Source organism: Neodiprion virginianus, chromosome 1 (genome assembly GCF_021901495.1).
Source record: "Neodiprion virginianus isolate iyNeoVirg1 chromosome 1, iyNeoVirg1.1, whole genome shotgun sequence".
Classification (NCBI taxonomy): Eukaryota; Metazoa; Arthropoda; class Insecta; order Hymenoptera; family Diprionidae; genus Neodiprion; species Neodiprion virginianus.
This window is the reverse complement of record NC_060877.1, coordinates 33,362,524-33,378,857: the sequence shown is the minus strand read 5'-3', so window position 1 is coordinate 33,378,857 and position 16,334 is coordinate 33,362,524. Positions and strand designations below refer to the sequence as shown.

The window sequence follows — 16,334 nt, the reverse complement described above, 5'->3', positions numbered from 1 at the left end:
TTGATCGAGTGCTCTTACTCAGGAAAATGTTTAAATATCATACTGACCTGTCAGAGGAACTCCTAGAAGAATAGGCAAGGCTTCGGCGGCCTGAACCAGGGCCCAAGCCCTGGAGAAGTGTCTCGCCCTGAGTCGTTCGAGGGCCAGCATTTTCAGGGAGTAGAGAACGCCACCGAGCGAAGCTCCGTACAGTCCGGAAGCAAGAACGAGTCCATGGTAGCCCTGAACGCTGCCAAGTGCCACCTGTGCCACAGCTTAAACCAATCACGTTTATACCCAAATCCGTTTCCAATCCGCGGATCAATTCGACTCTGGGGATTCGAGGAACTTCGACAACCGTCCGACCTTGCCTTCTGTTGATTTTACCGAACATCAAAGTGATCGTCGACGCTTTCCCTTACATTGACCAAGAATATTTTTAAAGCTCGCAACAGCGTTTATTTTTTCGTCATCTTTCTCTCTATGGTACAAAATTTTTTCACCATTCGAACGGAATTCTGTTTAATACAAGTTTTTAAGACAGGAGTGAAAGAGTTTTCATTTCAGAATCAACATCGTTCGTTACATGTTTTGGAGTAAAGGAAAAATCGAATTGAAACTCCCGTTCGTTGATCCAAAGTGTGAAACGTTTTCATGTCGTGTAATTTCTGAATATCATTGGAATGTAGAGTAGTGGGAAATTGTAGAGTAGCCATGATCTAATTGTGATCAGATACACCTTCTGCGGGAAGCTGAATGAAATTGCGAGGTCGGACGGTGGGTTAAAGTTCCAGGCAAGCCGCATATTCGTTACAGTAGCTATATAACCAACGGAGACTCGGTACTTCAAAGATCAAAAGTAACGCGATTCATGGTTATTGCATGTATAAAGGATCAGGTTGAGGGAGTCAAAGTCCACTATGCCTGCATGAATATTCCTTTACCTACGCCGATCGCTTCAAGCGCATGACTCGATTTCCGGCCGGACAAAATGGTGCAACGAATGATTCGCTCCGTTCTTCGAGTTTAATCCAAAAAATAAAAGGTCCGAAAGATAATGTATGCATGAAAATATGCATGAAAAAAACTCAGCACCATTTGCATAAAAAGTTCTTGAAAAGCTCGTTCCAAATAAAACAGTAAAATGTGCTCGGTAAGCAGTAAGTCTCGACGGAATTGTACGTAACGTGCGGATGAGAGTAGCCTCGCATACTGATTGTGAGGTAGAATAATGAAATGAATGCGAAACAGCTCGACACACGGAAAGCAGAGATGAAAAAGATCAAAATGACGGGGCGTCGTGTCGCCCAGTTTTGTAAATCCACAGCTTTCGGGTTATTTTCGCAATCTCCGACATTGCGAATTCTAGAAATCAAAATTTCACGCGAGATCGGTTAATTAAAACAACAATCTCCTGCGTACGGTTTGAAATTCCGAGACTTGCAATAAACGTCGTGACAAGGCGTCGACAGATTTACCTTTCGGAACTCTTGAATGGAAAGTTATAGTTTGATCTCATCGTATGATAAAGGTTAACGTACCGCAAATCAACGATAGCTGTACATAAGTTCAAAGGTTTCGTTGAACGCAGCGCGAACTCGAGATTACGCGTACCTACATACCTATACTGTATAGGCATTGGTGAAAGAAATAGAGAGCGAGGGAAAGTTTTATTAGACAGTGTAACAACGGTCCCCTAAGAGCGGCTGAGGCGAGTTATACGTAACGAAACAAAGCCGAAGTAAGAGGTACATAAGCAGGATGAAAATAGAAAACAAGAAAAAGGGACGTGAAAAAAGAACGGAGACAAGTCGGGAGGCAGGGACAACCAGAGCTTGGAGCGATGGGGGGAAGCCGGAGAAGCCATCGACCATGCTAATGCCCCGGCTTTCCGTACCTCGCACTATCGTATCTTCGTTGCAAATCTCCCAGCCATTGCATTAGGAAGCAGTTGTTTATGGACATTTGATGCTTTTCGAGGGAAACGGTTTTTCAACATGGTATATTCAAAGGATCCGCGGGGTCAATGTATAAGATTCGGAGCATCTTACACCTAAATGAAATGGTAACGACATCCTTCATACTCTGCAATTTTGTTTCGCACGAATAAAATTGTCTATCGTCATTCTTCATTTGATTTCGTTGTTTTTAAACTATCTTTGAACAATTCCCTGCATCCTGGTCGTCCTAGTAATTATTCAAAGCAATTGAACGTTACAGGGTGGAGTACCAGAGGCAGGACAACACTTGTGGATGATTGACAAGTGGCCCCAGGATTTTTCTCACACGGTTTTTACGCTGCTGACCGAGTTTTTGAAAAGCCGTTTGTAAGACGCAACACGTTTTTTTATTCCGGCGCCATCCGCCTCGTCAACTGCGGGAATCTCGCGACGTCGCGACGCGGCATTGTACTCCGAGCAAGTACCTACCTATATGCGGCGGCACTGATTGTGAGAGACTGTTCGAGGACCATTTGGGCCCCTGCTTCCAGGCCTCCCACCCCGAGGGCTCGATAACAACAATTAACCGGCGAGTAGTGACGAACAAAAACATCGAGCCGTCCAGCCAGCCCCCCTCGCTTGATTATTGCGGAGAGCCGAGGGAAAAAGCCTCTATTATGAATCGAGCACCGCCCTCAATATCCCCAATTTCTCCGTCTTACTAAATTGAAATGAGAGCCAATCATCCGCACGCGCGCTGCCCGATGTATCGATTAGATGAGGGTAATTAGGCCAGATTAAAAACTAAACGGAACTAAAGATCAGCAGATTAGGCGACGCGAGGTGAAGAGCAAAGTATTTACAACGGATCCTCTCTTCTCAAAATACGACTGCAAAAAAACGTACGTTTCAGGTGGTTATTTCACATGCTGAGCAATCGCTATGGTATAACCAAGAGAATGTCGAAGGAATTGTTAGAGTGATAATTTATTTGATCTTTAAATCTTTCATTGCTTTTTACGTCAAGTCCTGAGTTCGCAGGTTAATTTTCAGTGACTGACGGACCTCGTTTAAGACTGAAAAACGTCGGGTTTTACCTCGAGGCGGGCGTTAGTTTTTCCTTTGAACTCGGTTCCTTCTTCTCGAGTGGAAGCTAAAACCGTGAGGTGCAAACTGCAAGTTTCGCGCACTCGACTCGCTCGCCCCCGAACTGCATCCCATATCGCCAAGCACTCGCTCCGGGAGTGAAAAGAATTCCCATTCTCTATTTCCCACTCGCCACTTTTTCCTACTTGTTCTGTGCATGGCTGCTGAATATTGCAGCGTGTTAACCAACCCCTGAATATTTAGTGGTTTCAGTCTAGCTGGTGCCGCGCGCACGCACTGAAACTTATTCACAACTTCTGCGGTCGGATTCCTCCTATTCTATCCACCATTTCAACTCCGATTATACACATCCAGGATCTAATGAGCCGACATGACAAGCAGCAGTAGCCTGCAAAAACACGGGTATACATAAGGGTGTACCAATGGAGATATCCGCATATAAACATCGAGTCGTTTTGAATATTTCTTAATCCGTTAGAGTTAGGAAAATACTATCTCAGTACATTTTTATACAGCGCAAAATTTTCTATAAGAAACTGCATACAGATAATTAAGAAATTAAGCCATTTACGAGAGAAAAAAGATTCTACAATTTTCCGATTTTTTTTTGACATGTTACTTAAATGAAAGATGGAAAAAATAAAACAGGCACCTCTAAATATCAATATTAAGAGCTTATATTTGGCTGACATATTCTACTTCAGATGCTTTTCCAAAATTTTGATACGCGTTTGAAAAAAAGTTTTTTTTTTGGCATATTATAGTATACATGTATGACGAATTGTCTTTTAATAAAATACCCGTTCTGTCATTGCATTTGAACAATTAAACGCTGTTTTCAAACGATTGTATTATCCTGGAATGCGCTCTCCTGATTTTCCCTTGAAAAATGGCTACCTTGAACAGCCAGCTTCGGTGTCATGAGGCGTAAAGGAATTACTCCACTAACGAGCCTCGTGCTCAAGGATCGGCCACGGTGTCGTGCCGGGGCACGACTAATCTAATAAAGGACGAAAAGCATTGACTTCAGTCTCTCTCTCCTGTGTGGTGGACGGTTTTTCTTCTTTCATTTCAACCACGTCCGTAGATTTGCTCGTTCCTTTTATTTTGGAAGGCAAGAGGCTCTCGGAGCTTCTTGCTTACCACTAAAATCAAATTGGTATCGCTATTTTCTACACTCCTGTATGCGTAACGTTTCGGCATGTGAATCCTGCAGCTACCCCCGAGCTTGCAAATCTAACAAATCATCCTTTCACTAGATACGGGCGTATAACACGCGAACGAAGCGTCGAACTTTCTCCCCTATATAAGAAGCGACGGGTTATAAGTGGATCTCCGTTACCGCTTCATAACTTAAGCTGTACAAACCACGCTTGAGAACTATAAGCAACGTATACATCATCTTTGCCGAGAAGAAAATGGCTGAGTGCAAATCTTCCAGGTAAGTAAGATCTCGGCTCATAGAACGTGAGAAGCTGCAGTGAGAGGAAGCGAATCAAGACACCAGAAACGGAAGAAGCGGAGAAGCTGCAGATCCTGAAGGGGTGAAAATAAATTACGATTTTATCCTCTCGAAGCGGCGATGCGGGGGAAGAAGAATTACCATTTCAATGGGTCGTTGAAGGGCAAGACGGGCTAAGCTGGTTGGCAGACCGCAGTCGAGATTCGACATTCGGATGGGAATGCTGGATCAACAAGTAAAACCGCGGCGATGTCGAATCCCGGCTTCTCTTGTTCCATCCGAATTCTCGCCGCTCTCTCGAGCCTCCGTCAGCCCTTGGACATCTCGCTCTCTTTTCCTTCCGACCTTTACCCCCGCGTAAAGTCGATCGTTTAACGCTATCGATACAGCCACCGGGTGTCAACTCAAATTTACCGAATCCCTCGCGTATCCACGACGCTATCGGAAACGGTTTATAGAAAACGAAGAAGATCAGCGGTTCACTTCGCCCACCAAGCCAAAGTTTCCCCCCGTCATTCGGCTCCCCTCGCGTCCCTTCCACCGTACGTTTCAATATTTCTACCAAATAGACCCAATTTATTTATACAGATATGTGAACAGGAGTTCACCGAATAGACGGCACGAATAAATCTCTCGTGCGGGATGATATTATTTCAAAACCGTGTATTCCTTTCTATCCACATCACACCCGGGGGAATTCAACGTTTTTATCATGAATTTGCCAAAGGTGAAAATACCGAATCAAACCTCCCGAATGGCCGTGAAATCTGTCCGCTACCGCATCCCGGAATGTCGAATCGAAGAACAAAGTCTAACGAGGTTAGCACGGGAAGTCGAGTCGATAGAATTCCACCGCTAAAGTCAATTGGCGAAGGGGTGATAATCACTAATGACACTTCCAGGCCAAAACTCGAGCGAGGAAAGGGGTTGGAGGGTTTGGCGACAGGGGGCTGTTTACGCAGGAATCTCATTACCGCGCGAGGTCAACGGCAGGGGGTTGATAGCTCTGAACCAGGCCGAGAGTTTATAGCGGTGAAGAAGGATTCCGGAAGCTGCAGGCAGAAGCGGATGCGGAGAGATTGAAAAGGGGAAGTTATCCGAGTGTTTGCAAAGAGCCCGGGCTAATGGTCCCAAGCAACCGAAACACGAGCACGTTTAATATCGGAAAAAGTACCCTTGTTTTGCCTCTTCGGCAAACTTCCTTTTCTTTCCCTCAATTTTCCCCCTCCCTGTTTTCCCCTTTTCAACGAACGGAGCGCATTGTCTTCCATCCGGCGAGCAGCGACCGTTCTCTCTTGAAAAAATGGGACAAAGAATTTTTGGATGAGGGACCGCATACTGACCGACACCGATGAGCGCGGCTTGGCACAAGTATTGCCTCGAAACGAGACACTGGGCCGATGGTCTGGCCGTGATCACTCCCCATCCTGCACAGCCAAGCGCAGCAGCAAGACCCAGACACGTCTGAAGCAGGACCAGAGCGCTGGCTTCCAGGCCGTCCTGGTATCCTTGGAGAGCCTGGAATCAGGACCAGTTGCCACATTGCGAAGTTTGAATCGTTGGTTATGTGGGTAATTTGCAACGCGATATCCCGCGGCAAAGGTTCGGCGGACCTTCGCTGCGATTTTAGGTATTCAGGAGCTTATGCTAAGGCTGGGATCACAGTATTAACCCTGCAGGGTGTATAAAATTACAACGAAGTCGTAAGATTGTTACGTATTCATGGAGATTTTAGTCCTGTGCAATAATAATACAGGAACGCGCGTAATCCCAAGTGGATCAATTAACATTTTTTTATTTTTTAAACCTTTCCTTCATACATTATTGTTGTTATTTATTTATTTTTTTTTTCTACTGTTCTTTTTCTCGTTACAATTTGAATTGATGTTTATCCTTCGGATTTTATATACGTAGGCGTTGCTTTGACAGGTTCGGTAATCATCTGTGAGTTTCTTTAATTTTGCGGTAAAAGGTTATTCAAAAATTTATAACGCAAGATGGCAATCGTAACATTGAAGCAAAATTTTATTCACTGATACACGGAGGAAAATAATTGTTTGAATCAATGAAGATATTTTTGCGAACGGCAATGACGACGCTTTGCTCAAGGTAACTAAATATTTGTCATTAGAAAGTAATATCTTGTTTACTCAAGAACGATTTGATTAAGTGACGTAAAATATTGTCTTCGCTGCTTACAAGAATGTCTTCGTCGATCCAAACGATCCTTTTCTTCGGTGTGCCGTAATCAAATTATCTTTTTAGCTCTCAAATATTGTTGCACCCGCGTATACGAATAGACGCACAAAACACGAGATTACAAGTTCCGCGAAGTATCCAACTTCAGAAATTGCACAAGTTTGATAAGTATATTTGCTGATGAAATTTCAAGTCAAATTATAGACACAAGAAGAAAGTTTGAGGCGTATTTTTTTCTAGCGAATTTGAACTTACATCCTACTCCGCGTCTAAAGCGCATACGTATAATGCGACTCTCGAAAACAACACTATAAAATAAAAGTCGAACACGAAACTTGACCGATCTCTCTGTGATGTTTGAATCAATGTTTTTTTTTTTTTGCTTCAACTCCCACACAAGCAGATCCGTCAATGTAGATAAAATCAGATCAGATTCAGGAAAATTGAATTGTGCAAACAGGTCAATATCGTTGAATAAGACTGTGAAAATTAAACCCTACCCTCCCTCTAATTTACCCATCGGAATTAAATAGTTGAACTCACGATGTAAAATGCAGGCGAGTAGAGGCCGAAACCGGCAGCTCCTGCGGCGAGCATCAACATCCGGACAGGTCGACTCCCCAGTGGACTTAGGTCGACCAAGGGTTGCCGGGGCGTTCTTAGAGCGGGCTTCCGCTCTTTGACCTTGCTCTGCTGGTTCTTCAGGTGGAGAATCGCCCGGCGCTGAGGATGATAGAGAGAGGCGCTCCTGTAGACGAGGCCCAAGAAAAAGGCGAGGGAGAGGGCCCCAGTGACAGACTGAAGGCCCAATCTCCAGCCTAATTTCCTGTACGGAAAACAGAAAGGAAAAAAATACATCAAAGAAGTTAAGCTTGCAGAGGATTCGGGATATCCTTTCGTCGAAAACGAGGAACGCTTGGTAACGACTGTCGTCGATCTACACGCGCGAAGAGCGACGGCCGTGTGGGTGTTCGAAATTTTAGACACAGTCCGAGGGAGGGTTGAATCCAATTCAAAGCCGTCCGTGCGATCTCGGTGAAAATATATGAGGGAAATATTTCACTACCTTTAACGGCGAACGGTCATGTTTTAATACCGACGTTTTTTGACGCGGCTAATTAACTCGTGTCACAGCTTTCCGACGTTATCTAACCGCATAACTCATGGCTCGGCGCTAATGGATGGATCGAGGGCAAGATTCGAGATAAAAGCTACTCCCGGAGTCATGCCGGTGAAAACGTGATCGGTCGAATTGGCTGTTTTAGAAGTTTTATCGACCTGTGGGTAGCGGACGAGCAGATGACCTCAAGTTTCGAAATTCAAAACCGCTTCGCTTAAATCAGAGATTCTGTAATACTGTAAACAATCACGAACTAATATAGTTATTGAATCGAGATCGTTGTGTACGGTGTATTCCAGTCGAAGGAATAGGAAGAATGATTCTCGAAAACGAAACGAAAGACGAGAAACGGCGAGGCCTGTTTTCTTCGCGAACCGAGGGTAAACTACTTCTATTAGTCATGGAAGTTAGCTAACGCGAACTCAAAGTCTAACGGTCGGATCCGGACACAGAAATGTTTGGAAAGTACGGTGAAAGCGATCTTGGAACTGTCAATATTGATACGAGATTTCCTCTACTTAACTTTGTTGACAAGTCAAGGGGATAAACTTAATAACTGGAATTTTCCATGCTGCAAACATTTACCGACATAATCGATATTTTTCTAATTGTAAGTACGATGATCTATTTTCTTGATTAAAACTTCTAATGTACGGTTTTAAAGATTTTTGCACACTCGCTTCGGTAAAAGATGAGGGGATGCAGAGAGCCTCGTTTCCTTTCTTTCTAATTCCTCCTTTCTTGTCACCGTCAAATGTGGACGTATGAAAAGCACGTGCTCGGTTCTCATGCCCTGCAAGCTGAATTTCGGAAGTTCAAGTTTGAATGAAAAGGATTTGAATACATAATCGGAGACGACTGACATGAAAAGCCTTTCGAGCCTCGGAATACCGGGCAGGCTTAGAGCGCGGGTAGAATTAATACTTCCCTCTAGTGGGGTAATACTTGAGCCGGGGCGAAGACAAAGGTAGAAAATCGACTCCGAACCGGCAATAATAAGCGCACATCAGGCTGGGTCGTTCTCGGATAAACGGTGCCCTTAACGAGATTCTCCTTCCCCGCAACAAGGCTACGCGATGCGACAACGAGACGTCTCCGGTACCCGCGTACGCAGGTAGAGTAAAAATGACAAATGGAACGTATATAAGTCGTATCAACCCGGCGTACAGCGACGTCCATTACCCGCAATATTACCGTTACTCTCGAAGACCAGAAGCAAACCGCCCGGCGGAATTCTTTCTTCCGTATAATTAAGTTATTACATTCGACGAGAGAAAAGCCGGGACGTGGCGGGCAAAAAGCGGAGGGAACCGAGAATCGCGAACGGAGTAGGTACAAGGCAATATCAAAGCTCGAAAGTTGGACAGGGTCGTTGTTGCCGCACGCTCCGTTGGCTCTCGGAGCTTTCATTAGTCGGCAATTACGGAAGTTTGTGTTGATCGTCCTCACTACGCCAGGTTTCATTTCATATCGGGGACTTCATTGCACCGGGAAACTCCGAGTGCACGATGCACCAGGTGTGACGACGTCGCTACGCGAGCCGCGCATACAGACCTTGGTAGGTAATCGTCTTCTCTCCTCGGGGAGTAGGTACAACATTCTGAAATGTAAATCACCCCCCTATTGCCCGGGAAAATTATACCCGTTTAACGGCAGAGAGTTGGGAGCGAGATTCTTACCGAAGTCGAGGCCTGACTTAAATCACCCCTCGAGCTTTCAGCCTTCCCTGAGTGCTTTCGTGGTTTTCTTAAAAATTAGCCGCTTAACTCGGCCTTCGAATTGCACGATCTGCGGCCTACGTGACAATTAACGTTCGAGTCCGAGTAAATTTTCAACTTTACACTTTTCAATATTAAATCCCGACAAACAATCGCTCCTGAAATGATTCAGGCGTAATCGAAGTACGGAGCTTCTTACGAAATCCGTTTGAAAATTATCTCCGTAAGCTCGTCTCTATGTGTAATGTATATTGGATGTAGAAATCGTTTCAGTGTAGGAACTGAGTTCTCTACTTTCGGAATGTCGTTATAATTCCACGCATGGATAAATGACGATTGAGGCAAGCAATTCCCTTGACCGTCGTACCTAGAATTAAATTTCCGTCATTTCAATTAAATAACTCGAAAACTGTGTGAGAAAAGTCGTGAAGTTCTTTGGTTTTTCGTTTACAGACGAGAAATTTAGATGTGTGTGTACAGGCACGAACTTGAAGCGATATCGAACACTGTACAGGATTGTGACCCGAATTGATGAAAAAAACATTCTCATCGCTATTATCATATTTTGGCGAAGAGAAGAACGAAATTCCGTGGCTTTTCCCGGAAATCTTCATTCCTATACAGACATCGACATGGAAACGCGCGCGATGGTGTAATGGGAAAGCAGGCGTTTATCGCGGCGGGGAAATTGGACGGTGGCGGATCGGGAGCGAGCGAGTGGAGCAGCTCAAGCGTCGGTCCGACGTCGGGTAAACGCGGGTGTCAACAGCGACGGTTGGCTGCGATGCAGCACGCTTTGCGACTCTCAATCAGGCGGAGGAAGAGATGCAAAAGCCCCCGGAGCGACAAGCCCTGCATTAATCTCCAGCGATCCTTTACAAACCGCTCGATGCATCAACAAATCGAATTTCCTGACTCGATTATTCTCCCGCGCAGATGCGGCTACGATCGACGAGCGCGTTTAGCCCCGAGTCGAAGACGGGACGGTGCCGAAGTTCCGAAAGCTTCTAATTCCGAATTATATGGCGGTGAAACTTAGCGAAGTAAAGAAATCAAACTTTTACGGAACAACGAAGTATCGAATGGTTGGAAATCCGACGGCTAAAAGTTTCGAAATGCTAAATTTCGAAAATTCAAGTTACGATGGAACAAAGTTCCGAACACTAAAGTTTCGATGGAGTAAAATTTTGAAATTTTAAATATACTCACACAGCGTAGTTTACTCAACGAGTGGGTATAAAAAATTAGAAAAACCGATAATCAGAATTACCAGGATTCCGAAAGTGAAAATATCGAAAATCCAGAACAAAGAAGATCAAAGTGGTGAAATATCTCCAAGCCAGAAATTCATAGAGCTGAAAATCTTCGATCATTTGGAATTTCGACGTTTCAGATTTTTAAATTTTCTCATTTTCGCACCTTAGGAACTTTGAGTGTCGGACTTTGGACCATTAGAAACTTTCATATTTCGTTAAAGTTTGATTTCTTTACTTTGAGTTTCGCTAGCAAAAAATTCGGAATTTAGAGCTTTCGGATCTTTTCCAATTCAGAATTTGCACCCCGTCCCTCAAAGACGGACTGTACAGTTCTCAATGGGTTTTGGATAAAGGAATATGAATATTCATAAACGTCGAACGACCATCGTAACCCGACTGTCGAATCTGCTGCCGAAAATTTATCTCAACCTCCTAACGAAGCGAGGACGGCGCAAATGAAGAGGCAACGCGGGGCGAAAGCGTGCGTGTATTTCATGCTGCAAATTTATACCGTTTTTCAAAATTCAATCACATCAAGAGCAATCTGATTCAGAATGAAATTCAATTTGCAATAAAAAATATGACATTCCATGCCAGCGAGGCAACTAATTCGGAATTTGGTGTCCGGCCAACCATGGCATTTCATATTTCACAACGCTTTCACGGCATATCAATAATACTTGGTAGTGATACCGGCGACAGTTATTGTAGCGGTGAAAGTGGTAACATATAGTAGTGATTTTTTTACGTCTGGAATACTAAAAAATGAACATTCAAAATATTTAAATTCAATTTGACGAAAGTTGTTTTTAACGCCATATCGGCAAAATAAAAACCTACCTCTAAATCCGCGTAACCACCATGTGCATATAATATACCACGTGTACTATGCATACGCGCTTAATTTTTGGGATGGTAAAAAGAATGAATTTAGTTACACCGAAGAAGCCGGTGTGTGAAATGTAAATTTACGAGAAGGCCGTTTTGTACAGGAAATCTTACAGATTGCATTGCGTCAGGCTTCCAATGCGAACGTTGTAGGCATGTTTCACGCGCATCGCACGTATATGGGTATGTACTTACTTGCACAATACGTAGGTATAAATATACCGATATCGATAGACACGCATGCGTTATACGAGAAACCAGCGTTTCTTTTATTGGAAATTTTATCACCGTACATCTACCATTTCCCGTACACATAGGTATATACCTACTATACAGCCACCATATTTCCTCGAGTGTGTATATTTGATTTTCGACGGGTGTTTGTCGTGACAATTCTCGCGCGTTTTATAGGTCACAGTGGCTGAATATCGTTCGGTCTCCACGGCGATACGCGTCATCGTCAAACGACACGGTCCGCACGCGTGACACCCGATACGCGGTTATAACGCCTGTGTAATTAACCCTGTACGATGTGATATCGGGAAATGTTTTATCGGATGAATTTTACGAGCCGTTCTTTGACCTCGTCGCGTCGAACGCGTAAACCCACCCTTGCAGATGCTGCAGCCAAGATTATAAATATTTTCCACTTCTCTGCAACAACGACTGTCGTAAAAATTGCACCGACAACGCTAGAACTTCCTAGAGGGATGTTTAATACGTGGCGTTGATCGAGATACGAGGTTATTTAACGAGAGATTATTATCGCTTCGTGATTCACCGCATGTACCACCGCGAGTGATGTCGGTACGCATCTACATAGGTATAATACGAAGCTTCTGTCCGATCGAGCTTTAAAACGACGAGGGCATACATATAATGGATAGATGAAGCGGATACCGAAACAAGTTATGGAATGCACGGATGTGTGTTGGACAGACACGCACGATTTTGACCCTCGAAGCACTAGTCATATAAATTTTTGCCTACTTCAGCGTTTGTCAATTCGGTCAAATCAGCATCCCAAATATGAACAAAATTCGTTTTCTGTTCAGCTGAACGAATGTAACAATGAAAATCGAATGATAATGAAGACGGTGATGCAAACGCGGAGATTTGATTCTACGCCGAGGGAAGAGATTACGAAAAAGCTCGGGTAAGATGCCCATCCGCGATCAGGTGAAACGAGATGAAAACCCCGCCGCGTACATTCGAGTATAGATATGTGTATGTATAATACGTAAGGGATAAGCGAAGCTATGGTTTTCCAATAATGAAATTACTCGGCAAAGCGATATTATTCTACCCGAGTAACATTTCGCATTTTGGATATATAGCTCTGGCTGATTTAACTCCCGCATAATTCTTACCGAATTAAGGCATTATATAACACGGCTGCAAATTACAACCGAAATGAATTTCGTTTCACGCAGTGTGTATATGCTGAACAAAATCGTCGGCTATCGATCGAACCACACGCGTGTCCTGCCTTGCTGCAGGATAATCAGGACTTGCAATTCTGCGGAGATTCTGAATCTCTGTTTCCACTCACCCAACGGCCTCCCTGTAGAAAACACTGAAGAGGGCAATTCCGACCCCGGTTCCGGCCTGCACGACCATCTCGACGAATTCCCTCCGTTTTCGGAAGTAGTGTCCCAGGACGAGGCCGGCCGTTTCCTTCACCAGACCAGCACCAGCGCCAAGGACGAGTCCGTAACTGTAGAACGTGACATAAGTTGACGCAGGTCAAGCGGGACGGTTTGTATTTGTCTTTCTTTAACTTTTTTGCACCGATTTTCATCCACCTACGTCAACGTCGACTCGCGCTCGTCACCGAGTATAAAAATAATCCTTCCCCTTCCGATTAAAAAGTCCGCAAGCTCCGGATGACCTTTGGAGTAAAAACAGCTACGACGAGATATTCCGTATTATACAAGCGCTTGTTGTCACTTGATTATACGAGGATCCCTGAAAAACCCATTAGTTTCTCGACACGAGGCCCCGTGAGAAGAAAACTTTTTTCACGTCATCGTCGAGCTTTTTCTCGCCCCAGCCCCGGGGGTTCTGAATATTTTTCTCAAATTTTTAAACCGCTGCTCTTCTACCTAGAGTAAACATGTACGTGTGTATTTGCATGTTATGAACCCACCCGCTGGGCAGCGATATTTCTCCCCTTGTTTTTTTACTTTTCATCAACTAAATCCGAACACGAAGTAAGTTTTGTTTCCAACTAACGGCGGTACCTGCATTCGGCGGATGGATTTAGCTTGTACACGATCCACAAGTACGCCATGTTCAGCGCGAAATTCATCAGCATCCCGCAGGCAGCCCGTGAATTGAGCTCATTCAGGAAACTTTTGCGACAAATACACCCCGACTTAAATGTAATGCCAAACGCTGCCACTCGGCTCAACGACTTTCATTCAATGGTCGGTCTGTTACCTGTCACAAATCAAAGCCCAACTTCGTCCCTCGTATATGTTTCCCATCGCCATTCGCTCCAGTCAACACGCAAACCTGTTGGATTTTAACGCTTCGACAAATGTTTACACGAAGCAAATTTCACGTTCGGAACGTATGTACCAACATCGATCCCGCTCTTCCACTGCGTTGTGCTGACAGTTTGATTCAAGTCTCGATTGTTATTTTCCCCTCGTAAAAACCTCGGAGCGGAAAGTTAGCCGCGACGAAATCAAGACCGCGCTAATTACTCACCTCAGGAGAACCTGGTGCATCTGAACAGCGAAAGAAGTGAAGAGCGACGCGAGGGCCAGAACGAGACCTCCGATGACGGCCGTGAGGCGCGTGCTACCTCGACGACAGGCGCCGACGACGAGGGGCGCCGAACCCCTAGACACGGCGGCGCTGAGGGCTCCAACCCAGGCTGAAACAGGAGGGAGAAGGGTGGAAAAGGTTAGCCTGCACCTCTCTGCTCTTCGACCGAACGGGAAAAAAGGTATACAAATTTGTGGGATCCAAGTATACGTATACAGGAAATGCGGTTGTTACAAGATCGCGAGGTTTACCTGTAGGTAAAATTCAAACAGGTGGTACGACGTGCTAATTAATTTGGTAATTAGTCCGACGTATCACGCGCCAATTCAAAGTTCTTCGCTGAGAGTGAATCAGGGGAACAACCACCGCTGAAATCCATTCCGGCTGTGTTTCGAAGCAATATGTGCAATGGCTGCCTAATTGGCATTCCAATTATTGGCATAGTATTATTCTGTGAGGAACGATTTAGGCTTATCCGGCGGGGATTATTCCGCCGCTAATCACCTTGGTGCGGGTAGGATATACCTGGAGGAGTCCTAGAAGCTTAACAACGCGAACGGTTATAATGATCGATTTCCGACGAATGAAGATTAGCTTGAAAGCTGTGCCAAATATCCGTCGTTCGTGAAATCTTGGTGTTTCTCATTGGCCTGAGAAATTATCCACCTTCCATGAACGTTGAATAACAGAAATCGCGTGACTGAATCTTTACCTTTCCAGTTTGTCAGGGTTAAACTCACGCCGTTCGGTTCGATCAATATGCGAGACGCCGCATGTTTTCGTGGATCGGGAAAACAAAGAAAGAGAAATAAGGAGAAGAAAAAATCGCCGTATACGAGGCAGGATTGGGAAAACAAAATTGAACTACGGGGTTTCCGGGATTCGAGAAAGAGGCGGGTGTATGCTGCGGACACGATAGTAAAAAGGAGGAACATGATGTCAGATTTGGAACGATAAAACGAACTCGATTTCCAAACATCCATCGATCACATCGAATCTCTATAAAAACACCTTGATTCAGAAGACACTCTGAATTGTATTCGCATCGAATGCAAAACAAAACTTTTCGCCTTCGTTCGGGGGTGAGATATATGGAAGGGTGGAGGACCGAGTCCGTATAAGATTCCCTGAGGAAACTGGCGCCTCATTTGACAAAAACTCCTCGCTTCCGGATGTGGGTCGAGCTCGAACCGGAGACGCGTCTGTGCGTTATGTGCTCGTCTGTCTCGAGGCGGACCAGACATTACGAATAGGTCTGGAAAATCGTAAGCCGATCATCCGATGGGAGGGTAGCCTCGTTCCGAGCATCGAATTTAATACTCCCGACTATTGTGGAAACCGCCTCGTGTCAGAGCGAACGACTCGACGTAATAATTCAGCGAGCCACGGGCTTTACGAGAAATTTGGCGAACGGCGAAAGCAGGGAAGCAAAAACCAAACAAACGGTATCCCTGATCCCACGCCGTGAGTCCCGCACAAATGGCTTTCCGACGAACCTCCGATGCCGCCGATCGTGAGCTTGCAGCCGCTGCCGCGTGCACGCTCTATAAACTCTTCGCTCCATTGGATTCGCTATTGGCCAGCTCTTCGCCGGGCTTGGCGTGTATATCGACTTTGAGTACCGTGAAATAGAAACTGAGCTTTCATGGCCAAGTTCTGCAGCAGGACGTGCGGCACGAAATATGCCACCGCACGTACCGTTTCGGATATCTCGCGGTGAATTTACATCCCTGGGATATGTTGGGTGTATAAAGCCGTTTATTCGAACGATAAACTGATTCAGAGATCTTCGGACTTGACAGTGCAGGGTAATTAAGCTGCTTTGATACAATAAACAGATCCACGGAGGATTATTGTCGCTCCGGCATCGCGGACAGTAGCTGCAGGCTT

At 44.9% G+C, this 16,334-nt stretch overlaps 1 protein-coding gene across 1 annotated transcript in view; it reads right to left on the bottom strand.

Moving 5' to 3' along the window:
• The window catches only part of LOC124303818 (monocarboxylate transporter 11-like), a 77,033-nt gene that overhangs the window by 4,724 nt on the left and 55,975 nt on the right, over nt 1-16,334 (bottom strand). The window contains exons 6-10 of the mRNA XM_046761533.1: nt 14,385-14,553; nt 13,222-13,386; nt 7,231-7,513; nt 5,832-6,006; nt 48-254 (exon numbers count right to left, since the gene is read on the bottom strand). Of these exons, the coding sequence (XP_046617489.1) occupies nt 48-254; nt 5,832-6,006; nt 7,231-7,513; nt 13,222-13,386; nt 14,385-14,553 (999 nt within the window). The remainder of the gene's footprint in view (nt 1-47; nt 255-5,831; nt 6,007-7,230; nt 7,514-13,221; nt 13,387-14,384; nt 14,554-16,334) is intronic.